This window comes from Oncorhynchus kisutch, linkage group LG28, assembly GCF_002021735.2.
Source record: "Oncorhynchus kisutch isolate 150728-3 linkage group LG28, Okis_V2, whole genome shotgun sequence".
Taxonomy (NCBI): Eukaryota; Metazoa; Chordata; class Actinopteri; order Salmoniformes; family Salmonidae; genus Oncorhynchus; species Oncorhynchus kisutch.
The window spans coordinates 25961892-25989879 of NC_034201.2; the positions used below are offsets into that span (position 1 = coordinate 25961892).

Genomic DNA, 27988 nt, shown 5'->3' on the forward strand with positions numbered 1-27988 from the left:
TTGCTTCCAAAACTGTACCGCAAGCGATGCGTGTTAATGTAAAAATTGAAAGTAGGGGTTCTTAAGAAAACTCACCCATGGAGAAGACACCTTCGTCCTTATGTGTAATGTAATGTAATGTAACTGATCAAGGGCTAGTGAAAGGGCTGGAAAGATAGCTAGATGGTCAAGTTTAATGTTCTCCTTTGACAGCCAACACATACACTCATACAATGCAGTAACTTGCAATATTAGTTCATTCTAGTGAATAGGACACTCTAGCTCTGGCAGAAACGGAATATTACGTTGTCCATGTCATAAGCCGTGAGTCGTCTATTAACTACCCAACACTGGGTGCATGCCCACTTTATAACATTCCCAAACTAACTGGGCAATGAGAACCACACATTAATAACATGCGCGCAGAATCGCATTAGCGGAAACGAAGACTGTTCTCAGGGCAGACCTGGTTATAGCTAGATATGTTCGAGTCCCGTCAGGGACAATTTTGGCTAACTCTTTTCCTAACCTGTTACGAAAAGTCACTTCTGATAGTCAAAACTGGCAGACCTGTGCTAAGAGCAGTGTGAGTATCCACTAATGCAATAGCCAATCACTACAATACATAGATTTCAATGGTCTGATTTATTTGACAAAATACACTCAAATACACACTCCTAGCAAGAAATGCAGCACAATGTGTCACCGTGTTATAACATAGTTATAAGAACTGTGAATTTACAGTTAAATTAATCAAACAATCCAACTGTATTCGTGCAATGCTTAGCCAAAGCATGTCAAAATAGTGTGCATAGAGGCTGCTTTCAGTCAACCACTAGTCACATTGTAATGTGGGTGGTGCAGGACATAGGATTGAAAAAAAATGAAACAGTGATGATTGCAGTCTTTCTATATCGGTGTACCCTCAAAGCTCAGAGCTATGTCCAGCAGTTGGGAGCCCATGTTTTGCTGCTCTCCCCCAGACATGAACTCAGCAGACAGCTCCCTGTAGGTACTGCACACCCTGCGCTCATGGATGTCATGTCTATGGATGGCATGTTTCCATCTGTGACGTGCTTCGCTGTATACCACCACAAGGGATCTGCAGGGAAGGTGCACAGACACTCGGACCCCCCCCGGTCCTAGTTCTGTCAGGCCCTCTTCCAGGGACATTGTGAGAGTGGTGTCTGAGAGCAGGTTGACGGTGACCAGACGCTCCCCCCACAGCCAGCTGTCATCCAGGTGGGGATCAATAGCAGACCCACGCTGGGGGTGGTAATCCAGGTTGCACTGCTCCACTGGTTGAAACCCGGCTAGGACCGGCTCCTGGGACATCCGTAGCACCAGTTTACGGCTGATTGGAGGCAGGCCGCAGAAGCCACCAAGACGCACTTTGTGTTTTTTGAAGTTCACTTTAGGCCCAAAGTCCTGTAAAGACATTTTAAAAGGTGGGTTATTCTTTCTCGTTAGGAGTGAATGGTTGCTATCATGGGTACCTCCCATGATAGAAGAATGAACCACTGGCCATTGTCAGAGGTGATTCTGCAACTCATGCTGCCAGCCCCTATTCACTTGCCAAAATTGCGTCATCTTGCAGCAAAGGTTAGAAGATGACAACAAACCTGTTTCCGTCGACCAGACTGTGACTCTCTCCAGGCGTTGAGGTCCATATCGGTTATCATCTCATTCTCCTCCTCTTCTGATATGAAGTTATTCCATAAAAAGATTCCAGGGAAGGGAAAAGACAGCTGCTGCCCACCATAATTGCGCACAGCTCGTCTCAGCAATGGGTCGTACATAAAATCGTGTCGTATCTAAAGAAAGTCAACAAATCTGTTTAACTTAAAAAATCTCATGAAGTCAGTGCTGTAATAAGTGCTTTCCAGACACATCGTACAGCTAAACAGTAATACGTAATATTACTGTAGTTTAGCTATAATATGATGTATTTGTTGACAGTGCTCAGACAGGGGGGCTGGCTAACGGCGTTTGCTTCAGAGCGCTGTGTCTAGCAACCGAACAGGATCTTATTTATATGATCTATTTTTCAGTTAACACAGACTTACCGGTTGACCATTCTCCGATAATAGTCCATTTCCATTCACGCTCTCACACAATAAACAAGTTCGAATCCCCTTACAACCACAATTAGCATGGTGAATTTCCGTCGCCATGAGTAGATTACGTGTCCCACCATAACAGGACGTAGCAAAAACATCAAATGAATTAAGTTCCGCATTGAACAAGGCAAAATGCATCAAATACAGTAGAATCATTCAAAACCAACAGTAGAATAAATCAAATGTTTATTTGCTCTTTTCACATTAGTGTCTCATGTTGTAGTCACTGATGCTTGCAATAGAGGCTTTTTAAGAATGTAAAAGGTATGAAGAAATATTACAATAATTATTTATTTAAAAACAAAAACAAACCTTACAGTACATAACAAACCATTACTCTCAGACAATTTAGGGCCAAATATGGAGCATGTTGGGCATTGCAAAACTAAAACATTTAACAGCAATGAATATGATGCAAAATATTTCCATTAAATAAAGTTTTAAACCATGCTTGCCAACTTTCAGCTGGTTAGAACTACAGTACAGAATTGGATTCGAATGAGTTTAACAACATGTGCTTCTGTTTTGAATATACCAAACCACCGTATGAGCTCAGAATTTCAGTTTTAAATCACACGTTTCCTTATAATGTTTCTGTGTTAGAAAAATACAATTATTTGACCGATACAATTACATCCATTCCTGCATATATGTTATCATGGTCTAGAATGAAAACTCCATTCAGTACTTAGATAAAGGGACCATGCTGTACCTTGTCTAAAATACAGTCATTTTAAAGAATCCTAGTCAAATGAAAAGTGGAACAGTTCATGATATTGAGAACTCTTCAAAATGACATCCTCTTTCCCAACATTATGCACCAATCCTCATTCAATTCCTTCTTGCTTGTCCTTATCCTAAAACAACCTGAAACCTGAAACAAAGTTTAAAGAGATATCATGAATTTATTTGTTACACATTCAGCTAATCTATATGTGTCTATTGTCATATAGTCATTTAACTTGTGTTTTTATATTATATCTCTTGGTTAAAAAAATTGTATTGAAGATGAGTGTTTCAGGTATATTGCTAGTTATTGCAAGTGAAGATTGATGTAACGTAGATGGTGCTTACATACATTTTTGTCAAAAAATTATCATTTTCCACAACCCATTCTAGTATAGAGAACGATAAATATAATGTTATTAAACATTGACAGTCAGCTACACTAGAACTGTTCCACAAAATACACAGACAAACCCTTGTCAATCCAATATTGAGAGATATTATGAAATGTGTTGACGGTATCTCATGTCCTCACCCTAAATCTCTCCTCCAACAAGGACAGCTCACTGATGAGGTCAGTGATGGCATTAGTGAAAGCCTCCTGAGGACTGTAGTCTGAACACGGATCACAATCTTGTGCTCCAGAGGATGAGGGACCTTATAGCCAGCAAAGAGCACCTGGGGGTCCTTCAGAGGTTGTTTTCAAAAACAAGAAAATTAAGTTATGAAGAGTTTTACCATGATATTTTAATGCACTAAAAATCTAAATGAAATTAATTAGTTGAACTCACTATCTGTGTCACGCCCTGACCTTAGAGATCCTTTAAATTCTCTATTTGGTAGGTCAGATACTTGTTAAAATGTCCATTCTTTAATGCGTGTCCTGTACAGTGCGTTCAGAAAGTATGCATACACCTTGATTCCACATTTTGTGTTACAGCCTGAATTCGAAATTGATTAAATGTATATTTTTTCTGACCCATCTATACAATATCCCATAATGAGAGTTAAAAAATATTTTGCGAATTTGTAGCAGATTTATTGAAAATGAAATACAGATATTGCCATGCATGGAGGCAAAAAGGACAATGTCATAAGAGAAAAGCTAAGAAATGGAGAGTTTAAAATAAAGAGAAGGGAGGGCCAGAAAAGTACATTTTGGGAAGGATTTGGTGAAGTGGTAAAATACTATGATAGCAATGCCAGCTATGTTGTCAAATCAAATGTATTTATTAAGCCCTTCTTACATCAGCTGATGTCACAAAGTGCTGTACAGAAACCCAGCCTAAAACCACAAACAGCAAGCAATGCAGGTGTAGAAGCATGTTGTGTGATGATTGTGAGGGCTATACAAATTTCACAGTCACAAGAGGGTACTTCAAATAATCACTGTAGCCTACTGTTCAGATGGGTTAAATGGAAACTGAAATCTGAACACTGACTGTAGGTCTATAAACTCACACAAAGCCTTGATATGAATTACTGCAGAATTAAGCATTTCTTGCAGTAAAAGGATTTGCAATTGTCTGAGTGGACTAATCCATTGTGGAGGCCATGGGGATGGCACAGTCCATCACTCTAAAACATGTGCTACTTAAATAGTGTATGGTTACATTACATAAAAACAATGGTGCAACACTAATAAAAAATACAACACCGGCTCCGACACTCATCGGATGTGGCAGGGCTTGCAAACTATTACAGACTACAAAGGGAAGCACAGCCGCGAGCTGCCCAGTGACACGAGCCTACCAGATGCGCTAAATCACTGCTATGCTCGCTTCGAGGCAAGCAACACTGAGGCATGCATGAGAGCATCAGCTGTTCCGGACGACTGTGTGATCACGCTCTACGTAGCCGACGTGAGTAAGACCTTTAAACAGGTCAACATTCACAAGGCTGCGGGGCCAGATGGATTAGGACGTGTGCTCCGAGCATGTGCTGACCAACTGGCAGGTGTCTTCACTGACATTTTCAACATGTCCCTGATTGAGTCTGTAATACCAACATGCTTCAAGCGACCACCATAGTCCCTGTGCCCAAGAACACAAAGGCAACCTACCTAATTGACTACCGACCCGTGGCACTCAAGTCCGTAGCCATGAAGTGCTTTGAAAGGCTGGTAATGGCTCACATTAACACCATTATCCCAGAAACCCTAGACCCACTCCAATTTGCATACCGCACCAACAGATCCACAGATGATGCAATCTCTATTGCACTCCACACTGCCCTTTCCCACCTGGACAAAAGGAACACCTATGTGAGAATGCTATTCATTGACTACAGCTCAGGGTTCAACATCATAGTACCCTCAAAGCTCATCACTAAGCTAAGGAACCTGGGACTAAACACCTCCCTCTGCAACTGGATCCTGGACTTCCTGACGTGCCGCCCCCAGGTGGTGAGGGTAGGTAGCAACACATCTGTCACGCTGATCCTCAACACTGGAGCTCCCCAGGGGTGTGTGCTCAGTCCCCTCCTGCACTCCCTGGTCATCCACGACTGCATGGCCAGGCACGACTCCAACACCATCATTAAGTTTGCTGATGACACAACAGTGTCTGATCACGACAATGACGAGACAGCCTATAGGGAGTTCAGAGACCTGGCCGGGTGTTGCCAGAATAACAACCTATCCCTCAACGTAACCAAGACTAAGGAGATGATTGTGGACGACAGGAAAAGGAGCACCGAGCACGTCCCCATTCTCATCGGCTGTAGTGGAGCAGTTTGAGAGCTTCAAATTCCTTGGTGTCCACATCAACAACAAACTAGAATGGTCCAAACACACCAAGACAGTCATAAAGAGGGCACGACAAAGCCTATTCCCCCTCAGGAATCTAAAAAGATTTGGCATGGGTCCTGAGATCCTCAAAAGGTTCGACAGCTGCAACGTCGAGAGCATCCTGACCGGTTGCATCACTGCCTGGTACGGCAATTTCTCGGCCTCTGACCGCAAGGCACTTCAGAGGGTAGTGCGTACGGCCCAGTACATCACTGGGGCAAAGCTGCCTGCCATCCAGGACCTCTATACCAGGCGGTTTCGAGAAAGGCCCTGAAATTTGTCAAAGACCCCAGCCACCCCAGTCATAGACTGTTCTCTCTACTACCACATGGCAATCGGTACCGGAGTGCCAAGTCTAGGACAAAAAGGCTTCTCAACAGTTTTTACCCCCAAGCCATAAGACTCCTGAATAGGTAACCAAATGGTTAAATGTGTGCCTCCCCCCCAACCCCTCTTTTACGCTGCTGCCACTCTCTGTTTATCTTATATGCATAGTCACTTTAACTATACATTCATGTACATACTAGCTCAATTGGCCCGCACATTGGCTAACCGGGCTATCTGCATTGTGTCCCACCACCCGCCAACCCCTCTTTTTACGCTACTGCTACTCTCTGTTTATCATATATGCATAGTCACTTTAACCATATCCACATGTACATACTACCTCAATAAGCCTGACTAACCGGTGTCTGTATATAGCCTTGCTACTTTTATTTTCAAATGTCTTTTTACTGTTGTTTCATTTCTTTACTTACCTACACACACACACTTTTTTTTCCCGCCGCACTATTGGTTAGAGCCTGTAAGTAAGCATTTCACCTGTTGTATTTGGCGCACATGACAAATAAACTTTGATTTGATTTGAAGATATAATAGTTGTGATGACTGGTTGAGTAGTTATAAATATCACTGAAAACCCCTTTAGTAATAGTGGCTTTCATTTGCATGGTGGTATTGTGAAAGTGGGGTGTAATTTAACTTCATCACCCAATGAGGCACTACTCTTAATATGTATTCTTCAAGGAAGCAGATGTTTTTCTAAGGGACACCTCTAGAGGCAACAAGGTGGTGCAAACTCCAAACATTTTAAAGGCACTGTTTCCTTCCCCAGTGTAGTTGGGAGGGACGGGGAAGACCGCATTACAACCCTTAAACTATGGTTGTATGATGGCCTGGATAAAGAAGACAATATTCTCCTCATGGAACCATTCAGAGAGATAGAGAGATTAGGAGACGTGGAGGTAGTTGATGACAAGAAAATAACTGTCTTTGCCTCTTTTGAGGAGCAGGAATGAAGCCATGTTTGAGTGGTCAAACCTAGTTTTTTTTCAGCTTTGTCAATTGTTAAATGTGTTATGTTTTTTAGTAAAGATGATGTAGTAGTCACCCGAGTCTTTGATCTCTTTGCCGGCGCTGGTATGACTTAATGTACAAAGCACATTCAGCTTGTCAGTATGTCTATATGGAATAGTCTGTCTCCATTCTCATTAGAAAAGTAAATAGCATTATTAATCAGGATGGGTAGTAACTGTGTGTATATATGCTCAATTAAATAATATAATTAAACACTTATCAACACAATTTTAACAGGACCCAAGTCTGCTCACTGCGACAATATTAGTAGCTTATCTCCAATATAGCATGAAGCTAAAAGTGTTACAACACATCTGCAGGTACCACATTATATAATATTTCTTACGATCTTCAAAAATGCCTTTGTATTCAATGTGTGCCTTGCGCACACGTGTTTGTTGTATTCAGTGTGTGACTGTCAAACCTCAAATGGACAACGGGTGGGCGGGGTCAAACGTGTGACTCCGCCCACATTGAGCCCGGCCCCGATTTGCACGCTGCAGTCAGGGGTACTTGGAGAGAGGGGCTAAATAGCTGGTGGGACCAACTTCCTGTAGTGTTTTTTTAATGAATGGATTTCAAAATAAAGGGATTTTTCAAGATCTGAGTCTTAAGTGAAATCGTAGAAACGAAAGAATTATCAAATGTGTTTATCGGTTTATATACGCCGAATATAGTGCTCACTCGGGAGTTTAAGATTTGTAAATGAGGAACTGCACTGGGATTAAATTATAACTAGAAACTATTTTGCCTAATTGCTTTACTGGCTTGTGCCTGAAGAGTCCAGTTGGATTGACAAGGAGTGGTTTATTTCATATGCATGTCCCGTGGGCTATCAACATATCTAGTGTTCACTATCACAACCTTCAACGGTCTACGATACGACCATTACTCAGTAGACCTATGCACGGCATTGTTTCGTTGTTATTCAAATATGTTAGGTGCTTGAACCAACTACAAATCGGGTTCCATGAGCCTTTCTTGGTAGTTGAGACGTATTATGTGCGCAGCCAAACTGACGTATGATGTAACATGCAAGTATTAGTTTACTAGATAAACTGCTTTGATAAAAATCGGTACATATGCTTTCTTTACTCAGGTTGTTTCGGGTCAAGTTTATGGTGCATAGCCTACCCTACCTGACGCGGTGCAGAGACTATTGGAAAAGGTTGGATAGATGTTTGAGCACTGTGCAAGGTGAGTTGGTGTTTTAGAATGTAGCCTGGTAGGCTATTACGTTATTTGTGTGTCACTGGTGGCACATTAAATGGTGAGGACAGGCTCATGGTAATGGCTGGAACAGAATACATGGAACGGTATTAAACACTTCAAACATATGGTTTCCATTAGAGGTCGACCGATTATGACTTTTCAACGCCATACCGATTATTGGAGGACCAAAAAAAGCCAATACCGATTAATCGGACGATTTTTATATATATATATATATATATATATATATATATATATATATATAATAATGACAATTACAACAATACTGAATCAACAATGAACACTTATTTTAACTTAATATAATACATCAATACAATCAATTTAGTCTCAAATTTGGTTTAAATAATGCAAAAACAATGTGCTGGAGAAGAAAGTCAAAGTGCAATATGTGACCATGTATAAAAAAGCTAATATTTAAGTTCCTTGCTCAGAACATGAGGACATATGAAAGCTGGTGGTTCCTTTTAACACGAGTCTTCAATATTCCCAGGTAAGAAGTTTTAGGTTGTAGTTATTATAGGACTATTTCTCTCTATACCATTTGTATTTCATATACCTTTGACTATTGGATGTTCTAATAGGTACTTTAGTATTGCCAGCCTAATCTCGGGTGTTGATAGGCTTGAAGTCATAAACAGCGCAATGCTTGAAGAGCGGCTGGCAAACGCAGTAAAGTGCTGTTTGAATGAATGCTTACGAACCTGCTGCTGCCTACCACCACTCGGTCAGACTGCTCTATCAAATCATAGACTTAATTATAATATAATAACACACATAAATACGAGCCATAGTTCATTAATATGGTCAAATCTGGAAACTATCATTTCGAAAACAAAACGTTTATTCTTTCAGTGAAATACGGAACCGTTCCGTATTTTATCTAATGGGTGGCATCCATAAGTCTAAATATTGCTGTTACATTGCACAACCTTCAATGTTATGTCATAATTACATACAAATTCTGTCAAATTAGTTCGCAACGAGCCAGGCGGCCCAAACTGTTGAATATATATCCTGACTCTGCATGCAATGAAAAATGACATAATTTCCCTAGTTTAATATTGCCTGCTAACATTAATTTATTTTAGCTTAATATGCAGGTTTAAAAATATATACTTCTGTGTATTGATTTTAAGAAAGGCATTGATGTTTATGGTTAGGTACATTCGTTCAAAGATTGTGCTTTTTTCGCAAATGCGCTTTTTGAAATCATCCCCCGTTTGGCGAAGTTGGCTGTCTTTGTTAGGAAGAAATAGTCTTCACACAGTTCGCAACGAGCCAGGCGGCCCAAACTGCTGCATATACCCTGACTCTGTTGCACAGAACGCAAGAGAAGTGGCATAATTTCCCTAGTTAAAAGAAATTCATGTTAGCAGACAATATTAACTAAATATGCAGGTTTAAAAATATATACTTGTGTATTGATTTTAAGAAAGGTGTTGATGTTTATGGTTAGGTACATATTGGTGCAGCGACAGTGTTTCTTTTGCGAATGCGCTTGTTAAATCACCCGTTTGGCGAAGTAGGCTGCGATTCAATGATAAATTAACAGGCACCGCATCGATTATATGCAACGCAGGACAAGCTAGATAAACTAGTAATATCATCAACCATGTGTAGTTAACTAGTGATTATGTTAAGATTTATTGTTTTTTATAAGATACGTTTAATGCTAGCTAGCACCTTACCTTGGCTCCTTGCTGCACTCTCAAAACAGGTAGTCAGCCTGCCACGCAGTCTCCTCGTGGAGTGCAATGTAATCGGACATGATCGGTGTCCAAAAATACAGATTTTTATGAAAACTTAAAACTTCCCACAATAAGTTTGATCCAAGTTAAACAATTTAAAGGCAAAGCTACCAAATACTTATTGAGTGTATGTAAACTTCTGACCCACTGGGAATGTGATGAAAGAAATAAAAGCTGAAATAAATATATCTCTCTACTATTATTCTGACATTTCACATTCTTAAAGTAAAGTGGTGATCCCAACTGACCTGAGACAGGGAATTGTTACTTGTATTAAATGTTAGGAATTGTGAAAAACAGAGTTGAAATGTATTTGGCTGAGGTGTATGTAAACTTCCGACTTCAACTGTATTTGTATTATTGCTCTTTATGTTTTCCCCGATACTGTATTGCTTCAATTTATATGTGGGGAGGTTGATCCTATAGTGGAAGTTTCTCTTCATTGGGTTTGTCACAGCGGTAGCTCATACATTGCAAACCCCTTGTCCCCATGCCGTTTGCTGTCTCTGACATGGTTTTTCACTGGATGGAGATGTGGTGCTCGTTCCTCTTAGGGCTTGTATGTTAGTGAACATCAGATATCCCATTTTGGGCTATTGCCCCTTGTGCCCAAATTGGAGATAGGCTGAGGGTAATTTTCCCTCTCTATGTCCACCAGGTTATACTGTGGATTTGAAATGGTCTTCCGGCAGGTCATGTCGTCCTCAGCACTTAAGTGGATCCACTGCATGCTCCAGTAGTGCAGGAGTGCACCACTTGAGGGTACTGTCTATTTGAACACACTGCCTCGACTGATAGGCGAGTACTGGTCATGTGCAAGTTGCCAATTGTTAACACCTGCAGGAGGAATTGTCCAATATGTTGGTCTTCTAGCAGGTCATTGTCTCCTCAACATAAACGCATCCACTACATACTTGTTAAGGTTGTTACCGAGTGTAGCACTCCAGCTGGCTTTTGGCCCTCCCAGATGAGAGCTTCCCAGAAGCCTCAGCAGGACCCTTCCCTGTTAACCTCACTAATGGAGGACGAGTCGTCCTGGGTGGTCCAGGTACTACTGGGCATGTGCAAGAAAATCGCCGCACCCTCAGCATGTGACTGATAACCTTTGACCCAGACTTCCTTGGCAGCTACAAGAGCACTGAGTGACTGCCCAAGAGGGTAGACTTTTGATGCCCACAGGTGAGATGCGATAAGCTCCAGTACAGTAATGGAGGAGTGTACCTTGAGGGTTCCCGGCTCTTTGAACGCACTGTCTCGTCTGGTAGGCTTTTTGTGCATATCCATTTTTAGTTCTTCACCAATGTGTTGGTGTGCCGCTCCTTGTTCAATGGAATGTAAGTTATTGTAATGGCGGCCTAGTCAAAATGCTGGATGAGAACATTACTTTGGAGGGCAGCTGTACCTCCTCCATCTGTACACTACGAACCTTACTGGTCAGCAAAAGATGAGACCTCTTTCTTTAGCCAGGCTGAGAGCAGGACATACTCTCTCTGAGGGTAGATGTGGACTAGAGCCAGCACACACTGCTGGCTTGACTGTCAGAGCCTGTTGTCAACTTGTTTTGCTCTTGAATGCTTTATGCAGAACACCGTCCTCTACAGTTCCTACATACATTGTAACACATATGTCTATGAGCCTATGGGAGTCACTCTTGGCTTTGAGGCAGAATAGAATAATATATTGCACTGCAGCACTTGGAATCCTAAAAAGTAGGTTAGGTGACCCAACAGCTGCCAACACAGACATAGTGCTGTCGTAGTCCTCCTTTGTTAGTGATTTTGTAACATGTAAAATATGTGGAACATACATCTTCTTCCTTTTTTACAAGGCACATAACTACAGCACATCCAAACCAACAATTATGACTGACAACATATCTTTGTTGAATTACTGAACTCAGTATATATAAAAATTTATTTCTCATTATAAACTGGGTGGTTTGAGGCCTGAATGCTGATTGGCTGACAGCCGTGGTATATCAGACTGTATACCATGGGTGTGATGAAACATTTATTTGTACTGCATCAATTATGTTGGTAACCAGTTTATAATCGCAATAAGGCACCTCGGGGGTTTGTGGTATATGGCCAATATACCATGGCTAAGGGCTGTATCCAGGCACTCCATGTTGTGCGGAGCCCTTAGCCATGGTATATTGGCCATATACCACACCACCTAGGACCTTATTGCTTAAATAAAGCATGAAGAATGTGCCTACGTTTTTGTCATTTGGTATTTGTTACATTTTTTTCTTGTTTTGATTGCATTGTAATGTTTGTATTCATTAAAAACGTAATTGTCAGAAGTGCATTATTTCATGGGTTTCAAAATGACTTTTATTTTGACATTTGAAGATCATTCCAAGCCGGAAGTTAGCCAATTCACTCTACAGGCAAAACAAAAAGCTGAAACATAGGAAGAAAACAGACAAAATAGTAGTTACTTTCCTATTTAGCTGAATGTCTGAAGATGTACGCCTTTGTATTTACCTGTCTCCAAAGATAACAGACGGGTCAGAAATAAAATAAAAAACAGGCAGGAGGTTGAGTTATGCAAACCCCTGTCTTTTTCTGCGAAATGAGAAGGCGGATGAGGACTTTAAATTAGCTAGTTAGCAAGCTCACGATTTTCTTCGTCTAGCAAGGTTTGTGTGATTATTACTCTTTTTATCAGATAACAATAGAGACAGTAATCACGGCAGTTGTCTGTAAATACGTGCCCAGAATTGTCATTCATTGACCGCCTCGGGGTTCTCCCCCGGCCGGCGACAGAAGCATGGCAGGAAATCCGAGGAGGGGCGCAGGTCTCATCGGCTTGATGAAGGACGCATTTCAGCCCCATCACCAGCTTCTCCAGCCTCACCAACCTGCAGTGGTAGACAAGAAAATGGTGGAGAAATGCTGGAAACTTATGGATAAGGTAGGTAACAAGCCATCTAATTTCATCTCTGGTCTTATGGGAAGTGCATTTAAATTGCAAGAATACTTAACATATGAAATGCCAGGTTTACTGTAATGTCCATAGTGTAGCAATAGCAAAACAATAGGTCACAGAATATAGGAGAGATACAGTTTGACAGTCTTTTTTCTAAATGAGGGGAACAATTACCCCGACTAATCATGTAAATACTATTTATTCTGCAAAATGAAGCAAATGTTTTCAGACATTAGTTATTTTTCTTCATAAAATGGTATCCAATACGTTGTTCCCCCAAATGGCCCGAATTTCACAAATTATGCTAATTGAGCAATGTTTAGTATTTTGATTTCAACAGTGTACAAGTTGTCTTTGGCAGGAAGACACTTGGCTATTGAGTTTCACAACTAAGTCTATTTTCAAATGTGTGATTGAACTATCACGTGTTTTTTTTTCAATATTTATTTTTTTGCTCACTGACTCAGCTTGAATTAACACAATTGTACCTGATCCCTGTGTCAAATGGCCTATTCAACCAGAACAACAATACCAAATTATTTTGTCATGTTTTATATATTTGTCATACAATCGTGTAGGCCTATCATTTGAGGTTGTATGTTCCCTTTCCTACTACTGGTGTGGTAAAAATATCAACACTTACATTTTTTGAATTGTATTTTCTTAAAAACAAAGATGAGGACTACTTGGTGTACTGTCATTAGACAATTGAGACCATAACAAGGGACTGGCTAGGCCTGGTTGAATGAACCAGTTGAATTACAAACATCATCCAGACTGTAAATAATTGGTTTAACCACAAGCAGGAGCCACAATGTAAATGTTGAATTCTCCACTTGAATGTAAATATCCAGGTCACTCATACCCCAAATTTACTCTCACACTGTGTATCATGATATGTTTATTCTGTCTCTACATTCAAATATCCATCTTCCCCATTCATGCAGTTGGCCCACACAAGCAATAGAACATATCATAAATCATAAAGGCAGAACAAAACAAGTGCATCTGTATCCTGTGTCGTTGTTTTAATTCCATCCCAGTGTACGCATTATATTACTAGTGACACTTTCAGTTCTTGTAATTTCTAGGGCCAGACTTGCTCTCCTAACCACTTACCTTGAGCAATTATTATGACCCAAGACAGTTTGTTTTTGTCTTGACAAAGATCAAGTGTTGACACAGCCCATGCATAGACAGATGTAGAGCAGAGAATGTAAGCTTTTAAAAAAGCAATAAAGGGGTGGGGAAAAATAAACATCTGAGAACCCATTGTTATATGACCAGTCATTCTGGTATGCGGGACTGCTTTCTCCAGGTTCCTCCGACCTCGTCTCACCCTCCCTTTCCCACACAGGTGGTGCGTCTGTGCCAGAACCCTAAGGTGGCCCTGAAGAACAGCCCCCCATACATCCTGGACCTACTGCCAGACACCTACCAGCACCTCCGCACCATACTGTCACGCTACGAGGGCAAGATAGAGACGCTTGGGGAGAATGAGTACTTCCGGGTGGTGATGGAGAACCTGACCAATAAGATCAAGCAGACCATGAGCTTGTTCAAGGAGGCCAAGGAGCGCATGTATGAGGAGAACTCTCAACCCAGGTAAAATGGAGGGGTATATTGCGCCTGCTGGTAGCCAGTCTGTTTCTGCTATAGCCAACATGTTGTTGCTTCAAGGCAATAGTTTATAAACCAAACAAAAATATAAATGCAACATTTAAAGTATTGGTCCCATGTTTCATGAGCTGAAATAAAAGATCCCAGAAATGTTCCATATACACAAAAAGGTTATTTCTCTCAAATTGTGCACAAATTTGTTTACATCCCTGTTAGTGAGAATTTCTCCTTTGCCAAGATAATCTATCCACCTGACAGGTGTGGCATATCAAGAAGCTGATTAAAACAGCATGAACATTACACAGGTGCACCTTGTGCTAGGAACAATAAAAGTGCAGTTTTGTCACACAACACAATGCCACAAATGTCTCAAGTTTGAGGGAGCGTGCAATTGGAATGCTGACTGCTAGAATGTCCACCACAGCTGTTGCCAGAGAATCTAATGTTCTTCTATCTACCATAAGCTTCCTCCGTCATTTTTGAGAATTTGGCTGTACGTCCAACCGGCCTCACAACCACAGTCGATGTGTATGGTGTTGGGTGGGTGAGTGGTTTGCTCATGTGAACAGAGTGCCCCATGGTGGCGATAGGGTTATGGTATGGGCAGGCATAAACTATGCACAACGAACACAATTGCATTTTATTGATGGTAATTTGAATGCACAGAGACACCGTGGCGATATCCTGAGGCCCAGTGACGTGCCATTCATCCGCCGCCATCACATTTTTCAGCATGAACGGCCCCATGTCGCAATGATCTGTACACAATTCCTGAAAATGTCCCAGTTCTTCCATGGCCTGCATACTCACCAGACATGTCACACATTGAGCATGTTTGTGATGCTCTGGATCAACATTTACGACAGCGTGTCCCAGTTCCTGCCAATATCTAGCAACTTTGTACAGCCATTGAAGAGTGGGACAACATTCCACATGCCACAATTAACACCCTGATGAACTGTATGCGAAGGAGATGTGTCACGCTGCATGAGGCAAATGGTGGTCACACCAGATACTGACTAGTTTTCTGATCCACGCCCCTACCTTTTTAAGGTATCTGTGACCAGCAGATATATATATTCCCAGTTGTGAAATCCACAGATTAGGCCCAAATTAATTTATTTCAATTGACTGATTTTCTTACAGTGCATTCGGAAACTATTCAGACCCTTCACTTTTCCCACATTTTATTACATTAGCCTTAATCTAAAATGGATTAAATATATTTTTTCTACATATAATACCCCATAATGACAAAACGAAAACAAGTTTTTAGAAAGCTAGAAAAAGCATACCTGATTTACATAAGTATTCAGACCCTTTTGCTATGAGACTTGAAACTGAGCTCGGGTACATCCTGATTCCATTGATCGTCCTTGAGATGTTTCTACAACTTTGAGTCCACCTGTGGTAAATTCAGTAGACTGGACATGATTTGCAAAGGCACACACCTGTCTATACAAGGTCCCACAGTTGACAGTGCATAGCACAGTAAAAACCAAGCCATGATGTCGAAGGAATTGTCCGTAGAGCTCCAAGACAGGATTGTGTTGGCACAGATCTGGTGAAGGGTACCAAATAATTTCTGCACCATTGAAGGTCTCAAAGAACACAGTGGCCTCCATTATTTTTAAATTGAAGAAGTTTGGAACCACCAAGACTCTTCCTAGAGTTAACTGAGCAATCGAGGGATAAGGGCCTTGGTCAGGGAGGTGACCAAGAACCCGATGGTCACTGACAGAGTTCCTCTGTGGAAATGGGAGAACCTTCCAGAAGGACAACTGTCTCTGCAGCACTCTACCAATCAGGCGTTTATGGTAGAGTGGCCAGACGGAAGCCATTCCTCAGTAAAAGGCACATGACAGCCCGCTTGGAGTTTGCCAAAAGGCACCTAAAGGACTCTCAGATCATGATAAACAAGATTCTCTGTTCTGATGAAACCAAGATTGAACTCTTTGGCCTGAATGCCAAGCGTCACATCTGGAAGAAATCTGGCACCATTCCTCCGGTAAAGCATGGTGGTGGCAGCATCATGCTGTGGGGATGCTTTTCAGCGGCAGGGACTGGAAGACTAGTCAGGCTCGAGGGAAAGATGAACACCGCAAAGTACAGAGAGATCCTTGATGAAAACCGGCAAGGGACCTCAGACTGGGATGAAGGTTCACCTTCCAACGGGACAACGACCCTAAGCACACAGCAAAGACAACGCAAGAGTGGCTTCGGGACAAGTCTCTGAATGTCCTTGATTGGCCCGGACTTGAACCCGATCGAACATCTCAGCAATGCTCCCCATCCAACCTGACAGAACTTGAGGATCTGCAGAGAAGAATGGGAGAAACTCTCCAAATACAGGTGTGCCAAGCTTGTAGCGTTATACCCAAGAAGAGTCAAGGCTGTAATCGCTGCCAAAGGTGCTTCAACAAAGTACTGAGTAAAGGGTCAGAATACTTATGTAAATGTAATATCTTATATATATATATATATTTCTAGAAACCTGTTTTTGCTCTGTCATTATGGGTTATTTTGTGTAGATTGAGGAGCAAAAAATAATTAATGCTAATGTAACAATGTGGAAAAAGTGAAGGGGTGTGAATACTTTCCGAATGTACTGTATATGAACTAACTCAGTAAAATCTTTTAAATTGTGACGTTTCATTTTTGTTCAGTATAGTTGTTGATTGTATAACCAGGTGAGGTTAAAATTAGCGCAACGGCTAGAACCCAACTTGAAAAGTAGGCCTAGGTGATCCTATCAAATGTTTCCTTTCTTGTTGTCAAGATTACTGGTATGTCTTATTTTCGGTGGGGTTTCTCATATGATGTCTTGTTTTTTTTAGTTAATGTGGGTCGCTAAAAATTTCTACCACTTGCGGGGAAGTGTAAGCGCAGTTAAGCTTCAAAACAGGAACCCCCCCCCCCATGACCCTGGTGGGAGATGCTTTGTTATCAGTGTTTTGAATCTCCATGGTGGTTTGTGACAGGCAGAGTGCTGCATGCTGACTACGATTTCCAAGAAACTACCTCACACCTCAAACCAATGTTCCATTAATTAGGCACGTGTTATTTGAAAATATTTTTTGCCATTTTAGCCACAACAAAAAATACTAGAAAACAGGAATTGGCCATTTATTATTTAGTTGCAGGTCATGTTGCATAAAGGAAAGTGGGGATGTAAGAACCGCCTTAAGCTAAACAAACAGCTCTTTTTAGGGTATATTTCCTCTACTCAGAAATACATTGCTAAAACCCATCCTGTTTACTTTAGTTTCAGTTTAGCAATCATAAATATCTCATTCTAGTTCTGTGGAAGCAATGATGCTATCAGGGATTCTTCTAACTCACAAGTAGCACAAATGCATGTGCCATTATAAGAAACTGACATGCTAGTACTCATATACCACATGCAATAGTTTGGTCATAAATAAGGTTAACATACACTGATTAGTAGTTTGGTGTTGTGTGCCTTTGCAATGGGTTCTCAGGAGATGACACTTCTAAGAAGCTCATCACACATTCTTACAACTGGATGATTGTATACCAACCCCAACTCAAAGCCATCCAGTCCTGAAAAACTAGGCTTATACTACCTAGCCTTAAATGTTTGACCTGGGGGTACCAAAGTCAAGAAAATACATTACCATTGGTCAACTTCAGGGATGAGGTTTGTCTGAGGACGCTAAGATGACATATACCTTTTCTTCATAGGCGGAACTTGACCAAGCTGTCGCTGATATTCAGCCACATGCTGGCTGAGCTAAAAGCCATATTTCCCAATGGCCTATTCCAAGGAGACAACTTCCGCATCACCAAAGCAGACGCCGCCGAGTTCTGGAGGAGGTCTTTTGGTGACAAGTGAGTTTTTTTGGGGGGGGCTCCGTTATCTTATAAAATTTCCTTAGTTGGGATGCCATATTAAAAAGGGGTTAAAATGAAACAAACGCTCAACTAAAAACATGCCTGGGGATAATTACTACTTTTGTATCACTAAACCCTCTCCTCTCTGTAGGACCATTGTTCCATGGAGGATGTTCCGCCAGGCTCTTCATGAGTTCCACCCCATCAGCTCAGGCCTGGAGGCCATGGCTCTGAAGTCCACCATCGACCTCACATGCAACGACTACATCTCCGTCTTCGAGTTTGACATCTTCACCAGGCTCTTCCAGGTAATGTTTTCTCAAACGCAAATAATGATGGATGGGTTTTAATTACTTTTCCAGGTGCCAAAAGCACTTTAGATTGAATGGTGGAAACTCAACTCCTCCACTACCAAAATAGTTGTACACCCCTTCCACCACCAATATGTAGGGAATCTGCTTTCACTGCTCCCAATTCCCATTGCTGACCCACTCACTATCATAATACTTTGGATAAGAGCATCTCCTAAATTAATACAAAGTGACTTACATTAAGTCAATTCAGGACCACTTACTCTAGCAGTTATCGTATTCATAAGTAATGAACTACCTTTCATGCAGTCAAAGTTCTCTGAGGAGCCAAATGTTTAGAGAGCTCAACTGCTGTGTAGATAGTTAATTGTAGAAGCTAACAAAACATGGGTACCTTTTATTCCATCAGAGGCAATAAAGACGTTTGAGTACAAAGCTAGAGATAGCTGCTCTATCATCATTTAGGGTGGGGTGGTTAAAGTACAGTCAGTACGTCCTCTATTGGATGTCTCTCAACTGGGGGGGGCCTTTACAGTAGTTCCTTCGACTTTGTGTGCACAGAGGCTACAAGTGTTGGCACAGTCTGTCTGGGCAGACACAAACCAAAATGACTTCCTGAAATTAGCCTTGAGAATTGAGCTGGAGCAGAGTTGCCTGTATGTTTAGTTTGTAGTGCAGCAGTGGTTACCGGCCAGTGGACAAAAGGAACACCTATGTGAGAAATGCTATTCATTGACTACAACTCAGCGTTCAACACCGTAGGGCCCTCAAAGCTCATCAATAAGTTAAGGAACCTGGGACTAAACACCTCCCTCTGTAACTGGATCCTGGACTTCCTGACAGGTGGTGAGGGTAGGTAACAACACATCCGCCACGCAGATCAACAACACTGGAGCCCCTCAGGGGTGCGTGCTCAGTCCCCTCCTGTACTCCCTGTTCACCCATGACTGCGTGGCCAGGCACGACTCAAGCACCATCATTAAGTTTGCAGACGACACAACAGTGGTAGACCTGATCATGGGCAACGATGAGACAGCCTATAGAGAGGTCAGTGACCTGGCCTGGTGGTGCCAAAATAACAACCTTATCCCTCAACGTAATCAAGACAGAGGAGATGATTGTGGACTACAGGAAAAAAAGGCCCGAGCACGCCCCCATTCTAATTGACGGGGCTGTAGTGGAGCAGGTTGAGAGCTTCAAGTTCCTTGGTGTCCACATCACCAACAAACTATCATGGTCCAAACACACCAAAACAGTCGTGAAGAGTGCACGACAAAGCCTTTCCCCCTCAGGAAACTAAAAAGATTTGGCATGGGTCCTGAGATCCTCAAAAGGTTCTACAGCTGCAACATCGAGAGCATGGTATGGCAACTGCTCAGCCTCCGACCACAAAGCACTACAGAGGGTAGTGCGTATGGCCCAGTACGTCACCGGGGTCAAGCTACTTGCCATCTAGGACCTCTATACTAGGCGGTGTCAGAGGAAGGCCCTGAAAATTGTCAAAGACCCCAGCCACCCCAGTCATAGACTGTTCTCTCTATTGCCGCATGGCAAGCGGAACCGGAGCGCCAAGTCTAGGACCAAAAGGCTTCTCAATAACTTCTACCCCCAAACCATAAGACTCCTGAACCGCTTATCAAATGGCTACCCGGACTATTTGCATTGTGTGTGTGTGTCCCCAACCCCTATTTTACGCTGCTGCTACTCTCTGTTTATCTTATATGCATAGTCATTAACTATACACACATGTAAACTACCGTTCAAAAGTTAGGGTTCACTTAGGAATGTCCTTGTTTTTCTTTCAAAAACATTTCTTTGTCCATTTTAAACTAAATTTTATGTTATCAGAAATACAGTGTAGACATTGTTAATGTTGTAAATGACTATTGTAGCTGGAAATGGTAGATTTTTTATTTTTTTGGGGGGGGCATACAGAGGCTCATTACATGGGCGTACAGAGGCTCATTACATGGGCGTACAGAGGCTCATTACATGGGCGTACAGAGGCTCATTACATGGGCGTACAGAGGCTCATTACATGGGCGTACAGAGGCTCATTACATGGGCGTACAGAGGCTCATTACATGGGCGTACAGAGGCTCATTACATGGGCGTACAGAGGCTCATTACATGGGCGTACAGAGGCTCATTACATGGGCGTACAGAGGCTCATTACATGGGCGTACAGAGGCTCATTACATGGGCGTACAGAGGCTCATTACATGGGCGTACAGAGGCTCATTACATGGGCGTACAGAGGCTCATTACATGGGCGTACAGAGGCTCATTACATGGGCGTACAGAGGCTCATTACATGGGCGTACAGAGGCCCATTATCAGCAACCATCACTCCTGTGTTCCAATGGCACGTTGTGTTAGCTAATACAAATTTAGCATTTTAAATGCTAATGGTCATTAGAAAACCCTTTTGCAATTATGTTAGCACAGCTGAAAACTGTTGTCCTGATTTAAAGAAGCAATAAAACCGGCCTTCTTTAGACTATTTGAGTATCTGGAGCATCAGTATTTGTGGGTTCGATTACAGTCTCAAAATGGCCAGAAACAAATAACTTTCTTCTGAAACTCGTCAGTTTATTTGTGTTCTGAGAAAACAACGCTGTGCACTACCAGAATGGAAAGAGTGGGAGGCCCCGGTGCACAACTGAGCAAGAGGACAAGTACAGTCGTGGCCAACATTTTTGAGAATGACACAAATATTAATTTCCACAAAGTTTGCTGCTTCAGTGTCTTTAGATATTTTTGTCAGATGTTACTATGAAATCCTGAATTATAATTAGAAGCATTTCACAAGTGTCAAAGGCTTTTATTGACAATTACATGAAGTTGATACAAAGAGTCAATATTTGCAGTGTTGACCCTTCTTTTTCAAGACCTCTGCAATCCACCCTGGCATATTGTCAATTAACTTCTGGGCAACATCCTGACTGATGGCAGCCCATTCTTGCATAATCAATGTTTGGAGTTTGTCAGAATTTGTGGGGTTTTGTTTGTCTACCTGCCTCTTGAGGATTGACCACAAATTCAATGGAATTAAGGTCTGTGGAGTTTCCTGGCCATGGACCCAAAATGTCGATGTTTTGTTCCACAAGCCACTTAGTTATCACTTTTTCCTTATGGCAAGGTGCTTCATCATGCTGGAAAAAGGCATTGTTCGTCACCAAACTGTTCCTAGATGGTTGGTAGAAGTTGCTCTCGGAGGATGTGTTGGTACCATTCTTTATTCATGGCTGTGTTCTTAGGCAAAATTGTGAATGAGCCCACTCCCTTGGCTGAGAAGTCACCCCACACATGAATGGTCTCAGGATGCTTTACTGTTGGCATGACACAGGACTCACCTTGTCTTCTCCGGACAAGCTTTTTCCCGGATGCCACAAACAATCAAAGGGGAAAATGACTTTACCCCAGTCCTCAGCAGTCCAATCCTTGTACCCTTTTCAGAATATCAGTCTGTCCCCGATGTTTTTCCTGGAGAGAAGTGGCATCTTTGCTGCCCTTCTTGACACCAGGTCACCCTCAAAGTCTTTGCCTCACTGTGCATGCAGACGCACTCACACCTGCCTGCTGCCATTCCTGAGCAAGCTCTGTACTGGTGGTGCCCAGATCCCGCAGCTGAATCAACTTTAGGAGATGGTCTTGGCGCTTGCTGCGCTTTCTTGGGTGCCCTGAAGCCTTCTTCACAACAATTGAACCGCTCTCCTTGAAGTTCTTGATGATCCGATAAATGGTTGATTTAGGTGCAATCTTACTGGCAGCAATATCCTTGCCCGTGAAGCCCTTTTTGTGCAAAGCAATGTTGACGGCATGTGTTTCCTTGCAGGTAACCATGTTTGACAGAGGAAGAACAGTAATTCCAAGCACCACCCTCCTTTTGAAGCTTCCAGTCTGTTATTCAAACTCAATCAGCATGACAGAGTGATCTCCAGCCTTGTCCTCGTCAACACTCACACCTGTGTTGAGAGAATCACTGACATGTCAGCTGGTCCTTTTGTGGTAGGGCTGAAATGCAGTGGAAATGTTTTTGGGGGATTCAGTTCATTTGCATGGCAAAGAGGCAATTAATTATTGGCCAGTCTGAGATGGCTTTTTATTTGCAACTCTGCCTAGAAGGCCAGCATTCCCGAGTTGCCTTTTCACCATTGACGTTGAGACTGGTGTTTTGCAGGTACAATTTAATGAAGCTGCACAGCTTTTTGTGCATGTGGAAAATGCCTGTGATCTTTTTTTCAGCTCATGAGACATGGGACCAACACATTGCATGTTGCATTTATATTTTTGTTCAGTGTTATAACCAGATGCAATCATTTTCTGTTAGTGAGAAGAGCAAAAACCTAATTTGATCTATTTCCTGTTTTTTTTTTTTCAACGATCATTGCAGAATAAGTTCTTCAACTCTTCTGATGGTTTCATACTCGCAAAATAGCCAATAGGCCTACAACAATTTAAGATGGGCTACCATTCGTCCCATCTCTCATTTAATTGAACCCACTTCACATTAGGAAATAAATCATCTATTTTAAAGTATTTTGGTCTATGCTGTCCAATCCAAAGCGCAGTAGAACAGACTGTTTTTTTTCTACGTAGAGAATGTTTCAGAATTTGTGGGCAGTGCAGCTTATTTAGGTTCTGGAAAAAGTAAATGCAAAACATAATTGAATTTGAATGATCTGTTTACAGGTGCACAACAATTTAATTGTTTTTGTCTTTCAGAAACTGTCATGCTACAGCAAATGTAACTGCAAAAGAAAACATTCTGCCAACACCTCCAAAGGCATTTAATCAAGTTTGCCATTGCTATTCCCTTTAGATACTACCAAAGTATACAAAAAATAAGGACCTTCTTGTCAACATAAAAACTGAAGGGTGTTTTTCAGGCAGAGTTGTTATGCTTGTTCACGGATACAGTTTGACGACAGGTCTGATTTTATAAACAGAAAACATGCATGTTCATGGCATGTGCCAAATGTATAAATCTCAATATTTAGTGTAAAATGTACACAACGGTTCTAAATGAGACCGGGTGTGAAGGCGTTTTGTTCTCAACCATCACTAATAGAGGTCTACCGACTAATCGGAATGGCCGATTAATTAGGGCCGATTTCAAGTTTTCATAACAATAGGAAATCGGTGTTTTTGGGCGCCGATTTCCGATTATATATATATATATATTTTTTATACCCTTTATTTAACTAGGCAGTTAAGAACACATTCTTATTTTCAATGACTGCCTAGGAACTGTGGGTTAACTGACTTGTTCAGGGGCAGAACGACAGATTGTCAGCTCAGAGGTTCCAATCTTGCAACCGCACAGTTAACTAGTCCAACACTCTAACCAGTGCACTCCACGAGTTACGCGAATGTAGTAGAAGCCAAGGTAAATTGCTAGCTAGCATTAAACTTATCTTATAAAAAACAATCACTCATAATCTCTAGTTATAACTACTAATCCAGTTTAGCAGGCAATATTAACCAGGTGGAATTGTGTCATTTCTCTTGCGTTCACTGCATGTAGAGTCAGGGTATATGCAACAGTTTGGGCTGCCTGGCTCATTGCGAACTATTTTGCCAGAATTTTATGTAATTATGACATACATTGAAGGTTGTGCAATGTAACAAGAATATTTAGACTTAGGGATGCCACCCGTTAGATAAAATACCGAACAGTTCCGTTATTTCACTGAAATAATAAACATTTTTTTTCTCGAAATGATAGTTTCCGGATTCGATCATATTAATGACCAAAGTCTCGTATTTTTGTGTGTTATTATGTTATAATTAAGTCTGATTTGATAGAGCAGTCTGACTGAGCAGCAGCAGGCCCGTAATCATTCATTCAAACAGCACTTTTGTGCGTTTTGCCAGCAGCTCTTCACAAGCACAGCACTGTTTATGACTTCAAGCCTATCAGCCTAATGGCTGGTGTAACTAATGTGAAATGGCTAGCTAGTTAGCTGGGTGTGCGCTAATACTGTTTCAAACGTCACTCACTTTTAGATTTGGAGTAGTTATTCCCCTTGCGCTGCAAGGGCCGCGGCTTTTGTGGAGTGATGGGTAACGATGCTTCGAGTGTGGCTGTTGTCTGTGTTCCTGGTTCGAGCCCGGGTAGGGGCAAGGAGGGGGACGGAAGCTATACTGTTACACTGGCAATACTCAAGTGCCTATAAGAACATCCAATAGTCAAAGGTATATGAAATACAAATGGTATAGAGAGAAATAGTCCTATAAATACTGTATTAACTACAACCTAAAACCTCTTACCTTGGAATATTGAAGTCTCATGTTAAAAGGAAAAAAAAAAAAAAAGGAACCACCAACTTTAATATGTTCTGAGCAAGGAACTTAAACGTTAGCTTTTTTACATGGCACATATTACTTTCTTCTCCAACACTTTGTTTTTGCATTATTTAAACCAAATTGAACATGTTTCATTATTTATTTGAGGCTAAATTGATTTTATTGATGTTTTATATTAAGTTAAAATAAGTGTTAATTCAGTATTGTTGTAATTGTCATTATTACAAATAAAAAAAAATGTCCGATTTTAATCGGTATCGCTTTTTTGGTCCTCCAATAATCGGTATCGGCGTTGAAAAACATAATCGGTTAGCCTCTAATCACTACACATCAGCTTCAACTAGAAATCAATTGATCATTAAGGCATTGAGGAGATTTTAGTGCTGTGCTGAAACAAAATTATGCACACCCTGTAGTTCTCCAGAACATCATTGGTGACCACTGTTGCCGTGAATATCAGGTGAAGAACACAAGTTATTCTTTGTTAACTAGGATAAAGATTTGTTGTCAATACAAAGACCAGCTGTTCTTGCTTAAGGGTTCTGACTGTGGTGTGTGTGTATTGTGCAGCCGTGGTCATCTCTCCTGAGGAATTGGAACAGCCTGGCTGTCACACACCCGGGGTATATGGCCTTCCTCACCTACGACGAGGTTAAGGCCCGACTGCAAAGGTTCATCCACAAGCCTGGCAGGTGAGACACACACACACACACACAATGACACATACACTTGATGCTGAAGTAAATATTTTGACATGTACACTTGCATTCAAAAAAACATCACAGACCATCCAAGTACATCAACATGTACACAACTTCTCTCACACCACACATCTTTGGTCTGCCTCCTCTGTCAGTTATATCTTCAGACTGAGTTGCACTCGGCTGGGCCAGTGGGCCATTGGCTACGTCACTGCAGATGGGAACATTCTGCAGACCATCCCCCACAACAAGCCCCTCTTTCAGGCCCTCATTGATGGATTCAGGGAGGGATTGTGAGTATGACATATGTAACGGATGTGAAACGCTAGCTTAGTTAGCGGTGGTGCGCGCTAAATAGCGTTTCAATCGGTGATGTCACTTGCTCTGAGACCATGAAGTAGTGGTTCCCCTTGCTCTGCAAGGGCCGCGGCTTTTGTGGAGCGATGGGTAACGATGCTTCGTGGGTGACTGTTGTTCATGTGTGCAGAGGGTCCCTGGTTCGCGCCCGGGTATGGGAAAGGGGATGGTATAAAGTTATACTGTTACACATAGTTAAGATGAAAGAATGACCAAATACTAGCTTTTCTGGTTCAGTCAAGGCATTTGTAAAATCTGTTGTGTGACATTTCCTTTGTAGTTTGTAGTCAAACCGATTTCAACCTCTTTCAATCATCACATAATTGCTCATTTAATTAGCTTCTGGCTTCAACTGGCCATTGAAATGTTTAGACTTTTTGCTCGCTCTCCAGCTACCTGTTCCCAGACGGCCGGGCCCAGAACCCAGACCTCACAGGGCTGTGTGAGCCCTCCCCACAGGACCACATTAAAGTCACACAGGTCAGACACATTCTCACATCCATTAAGTTCATAACATTCACTACAGGTTGTAATTCAGACTTCAGATGCACTTGTGACTCAAACTTTTGCCTAATGTAATTTTCAATTGCTTACAATGCCCTAAACATACATTTGTATACTTGTCAGAATACTGTCTGTTTAGATGGATGTTTCCTAAAATCAGAATTGGGCCAGAAAAATATTTGTCCTATTGAAGTATCTCATACATCAGAATTGTCATCTCAGTGTATCATTTACTTGTGTGATACTCATCCTTTCTCTTCTCTGTGCTACAGGAGCAGTATGAGCTCTACTGTGAGATGGGCTCCACATTCCAGCTATGTAAGATCTGTGCCGAGAATGACAAGGATGTGAAGATAGAGCCCTGCAGCCACCTCATGTGCACCTCCTGTCTCACTGCCTGGCAGGTATTTCCCAGAATTATGTCATCTTGCAAGAGTGTCTATTGTTTCACATTCATTTTGTACATTTTATTGGTCGTAAGTGCTGAGAATAGACATTTTGCTCCTACTCTGGGTAAAATGAGAAAAAGAAACCCGCACTCTGCTCTTTAATAAGCTTTATGTATCGGTTCCATGGCCTTCGTCAGAGCTTTTGAGTTTTTTAAAATTGGCACCCTCATGTAGACCTAGCCCCACCCACATCCGTTCCACCCATAAAATTGGGTTTGAGTTGAGGGAAAACAAATAAGTGCTACCAAATATAACAAAATGCATTTCATAAATATTTCAATAAAGTGTGTACATAAAACGTATTAAAGACGTCTGTAAAACCACAATGAGGACATCGACCTACCAAGCAAGTTTTCATGAATCGCTGCGTAACAGCGCAAGAAAAACATCAGAGTAATCTGAAATAGGGGAATAATTAATGTTCACATTTACAACATAACATACATAGGCATTTCATAATTAAGTCCTTCAGGAAATAATGTCTGGAGAGTGAAAATCCCAAAACATTCTCCTTTACATTATTTTGATCACCTCCCCTGCCTCATATCTTAACTTTGTCTATGCCACAAAATCTAAAGGTAGAAATGTAATGTTTTAGGTCATTAAAATGTACTGCGACTGGATAATCCCTGTCGTTTCTCCTGATTGAACTTATGTTCACAGATTCTCTATGAGAGAACGAGAGGTTATACCTACATAGCACATCCTACTCTTATGGGTAAAACTAAAAGCAATGCATGAAGCTTCTTTAGTCATAGGCTCAAAAAAATAAAGAGAACACTTAAACAACACAATGTAACTCCAAGTCAATCACACTTCTGTGAAATCAAACTGTCCACTTAGGAAGCAACACTGATTGACAATAAATTTCACATGCTGTTGTGCAAATGCAATAGACAACAGGTGGAAATTATAGGCAATTAGCAAGACACCCCCAATAAAGGAGTGGTTCTGCAGGTGGTGACCACAGACCACTTCTCAGTTCCTATGCTTCC

The 27988-nt window shown here is 41.6% G+C and overlaps 2 protein-coding genes across 2 annotated transcripts in view; one reads left to right on the forward strand and one right to left on the reverse strand.

Moving 5' to 3' along the window:
- Positions 1-605: 605 nt before the first annotated feature.
- On the reverse strand, positions 606-2192 carry alkbh4 (alkB homolog 4, lysine demthylase). Its single transcript, XM_020465057.2, has 3 exons — positions 2046-2192; positions 1602-1793; positions 606-1407 (listed from the first exon to the last, which is right to left on the reverse strand). The coding sequence occupies exons 1-3, from the start codon at positions 2151-2153 to the stop codon at positions 889-891; spliced, it is 819 nt and encodes a 272-aa protein (XP_020320646.1). The 5' UTR covers positions 2154-2192; the 3' UTR covers positions 606-888.
- A 5549-nt stretch (positions 2193-7741) lies between these two features.
- Positions 7742-27988, forward strand: part of LOC109872641 (E3 ubiquitin-protein ligase CBL-like) — a 28710-nt gene continuing 8463 nt past the window's right edge. Inside the window, exons 1-9 of the mRNA XM_020463949.2 lie at positions 7742-8166; positions 12722-12869; positions 14242-14489; positions 18210-18356; positions 18511-18667; positions 25553-25674; positions 25839-25976; positions 26433-26520; positions 26817-26948. Of these exons, the coding sequence (XP_020319538.1) occupies positions 8147-8166; positions 12722-12869; positions 14242-14489; positions 18210-18356; positions 18511-18667; positions 25553-25674; positions 25839-25976; positions 26433-26520; positions 26817-26948 (1200 nt within the window). The 5' untranslated portion in view covers positions 7742-8146. The remainder of the gene's footprint in view (positions 8167-12721; positions 12870-14241; positions 14490-18209; positions 18357-18510; positions 18668-25552; positions 25675-25838; positions 25977-26432; positions 26521-26816; positions 26949-27988) is intronic.

Coding starts and splice junctions, on each gene's coding strand:
- alkbh4 (XM_020465057.2), bottom strand. CDS start 2,153: ATGGCGACGGAAATTCACCATGCTAATTGTGGTTGTAAGGGGATTCGA. Junction 1,794..2,045: donor TATCGGAGAATGGTCAACCG/GTAAGTCTGTGT, acceptor GACTTTCTTTAG/ATACGACACGATTTTATGTA. Junction 1,408..1,601: donor AGTCTGGTCGACGGAAACAG/GTTTGTTGTCAT, acceptor ATGTCTTTACAG/GACTTTGGGCCTAAAGTGAA.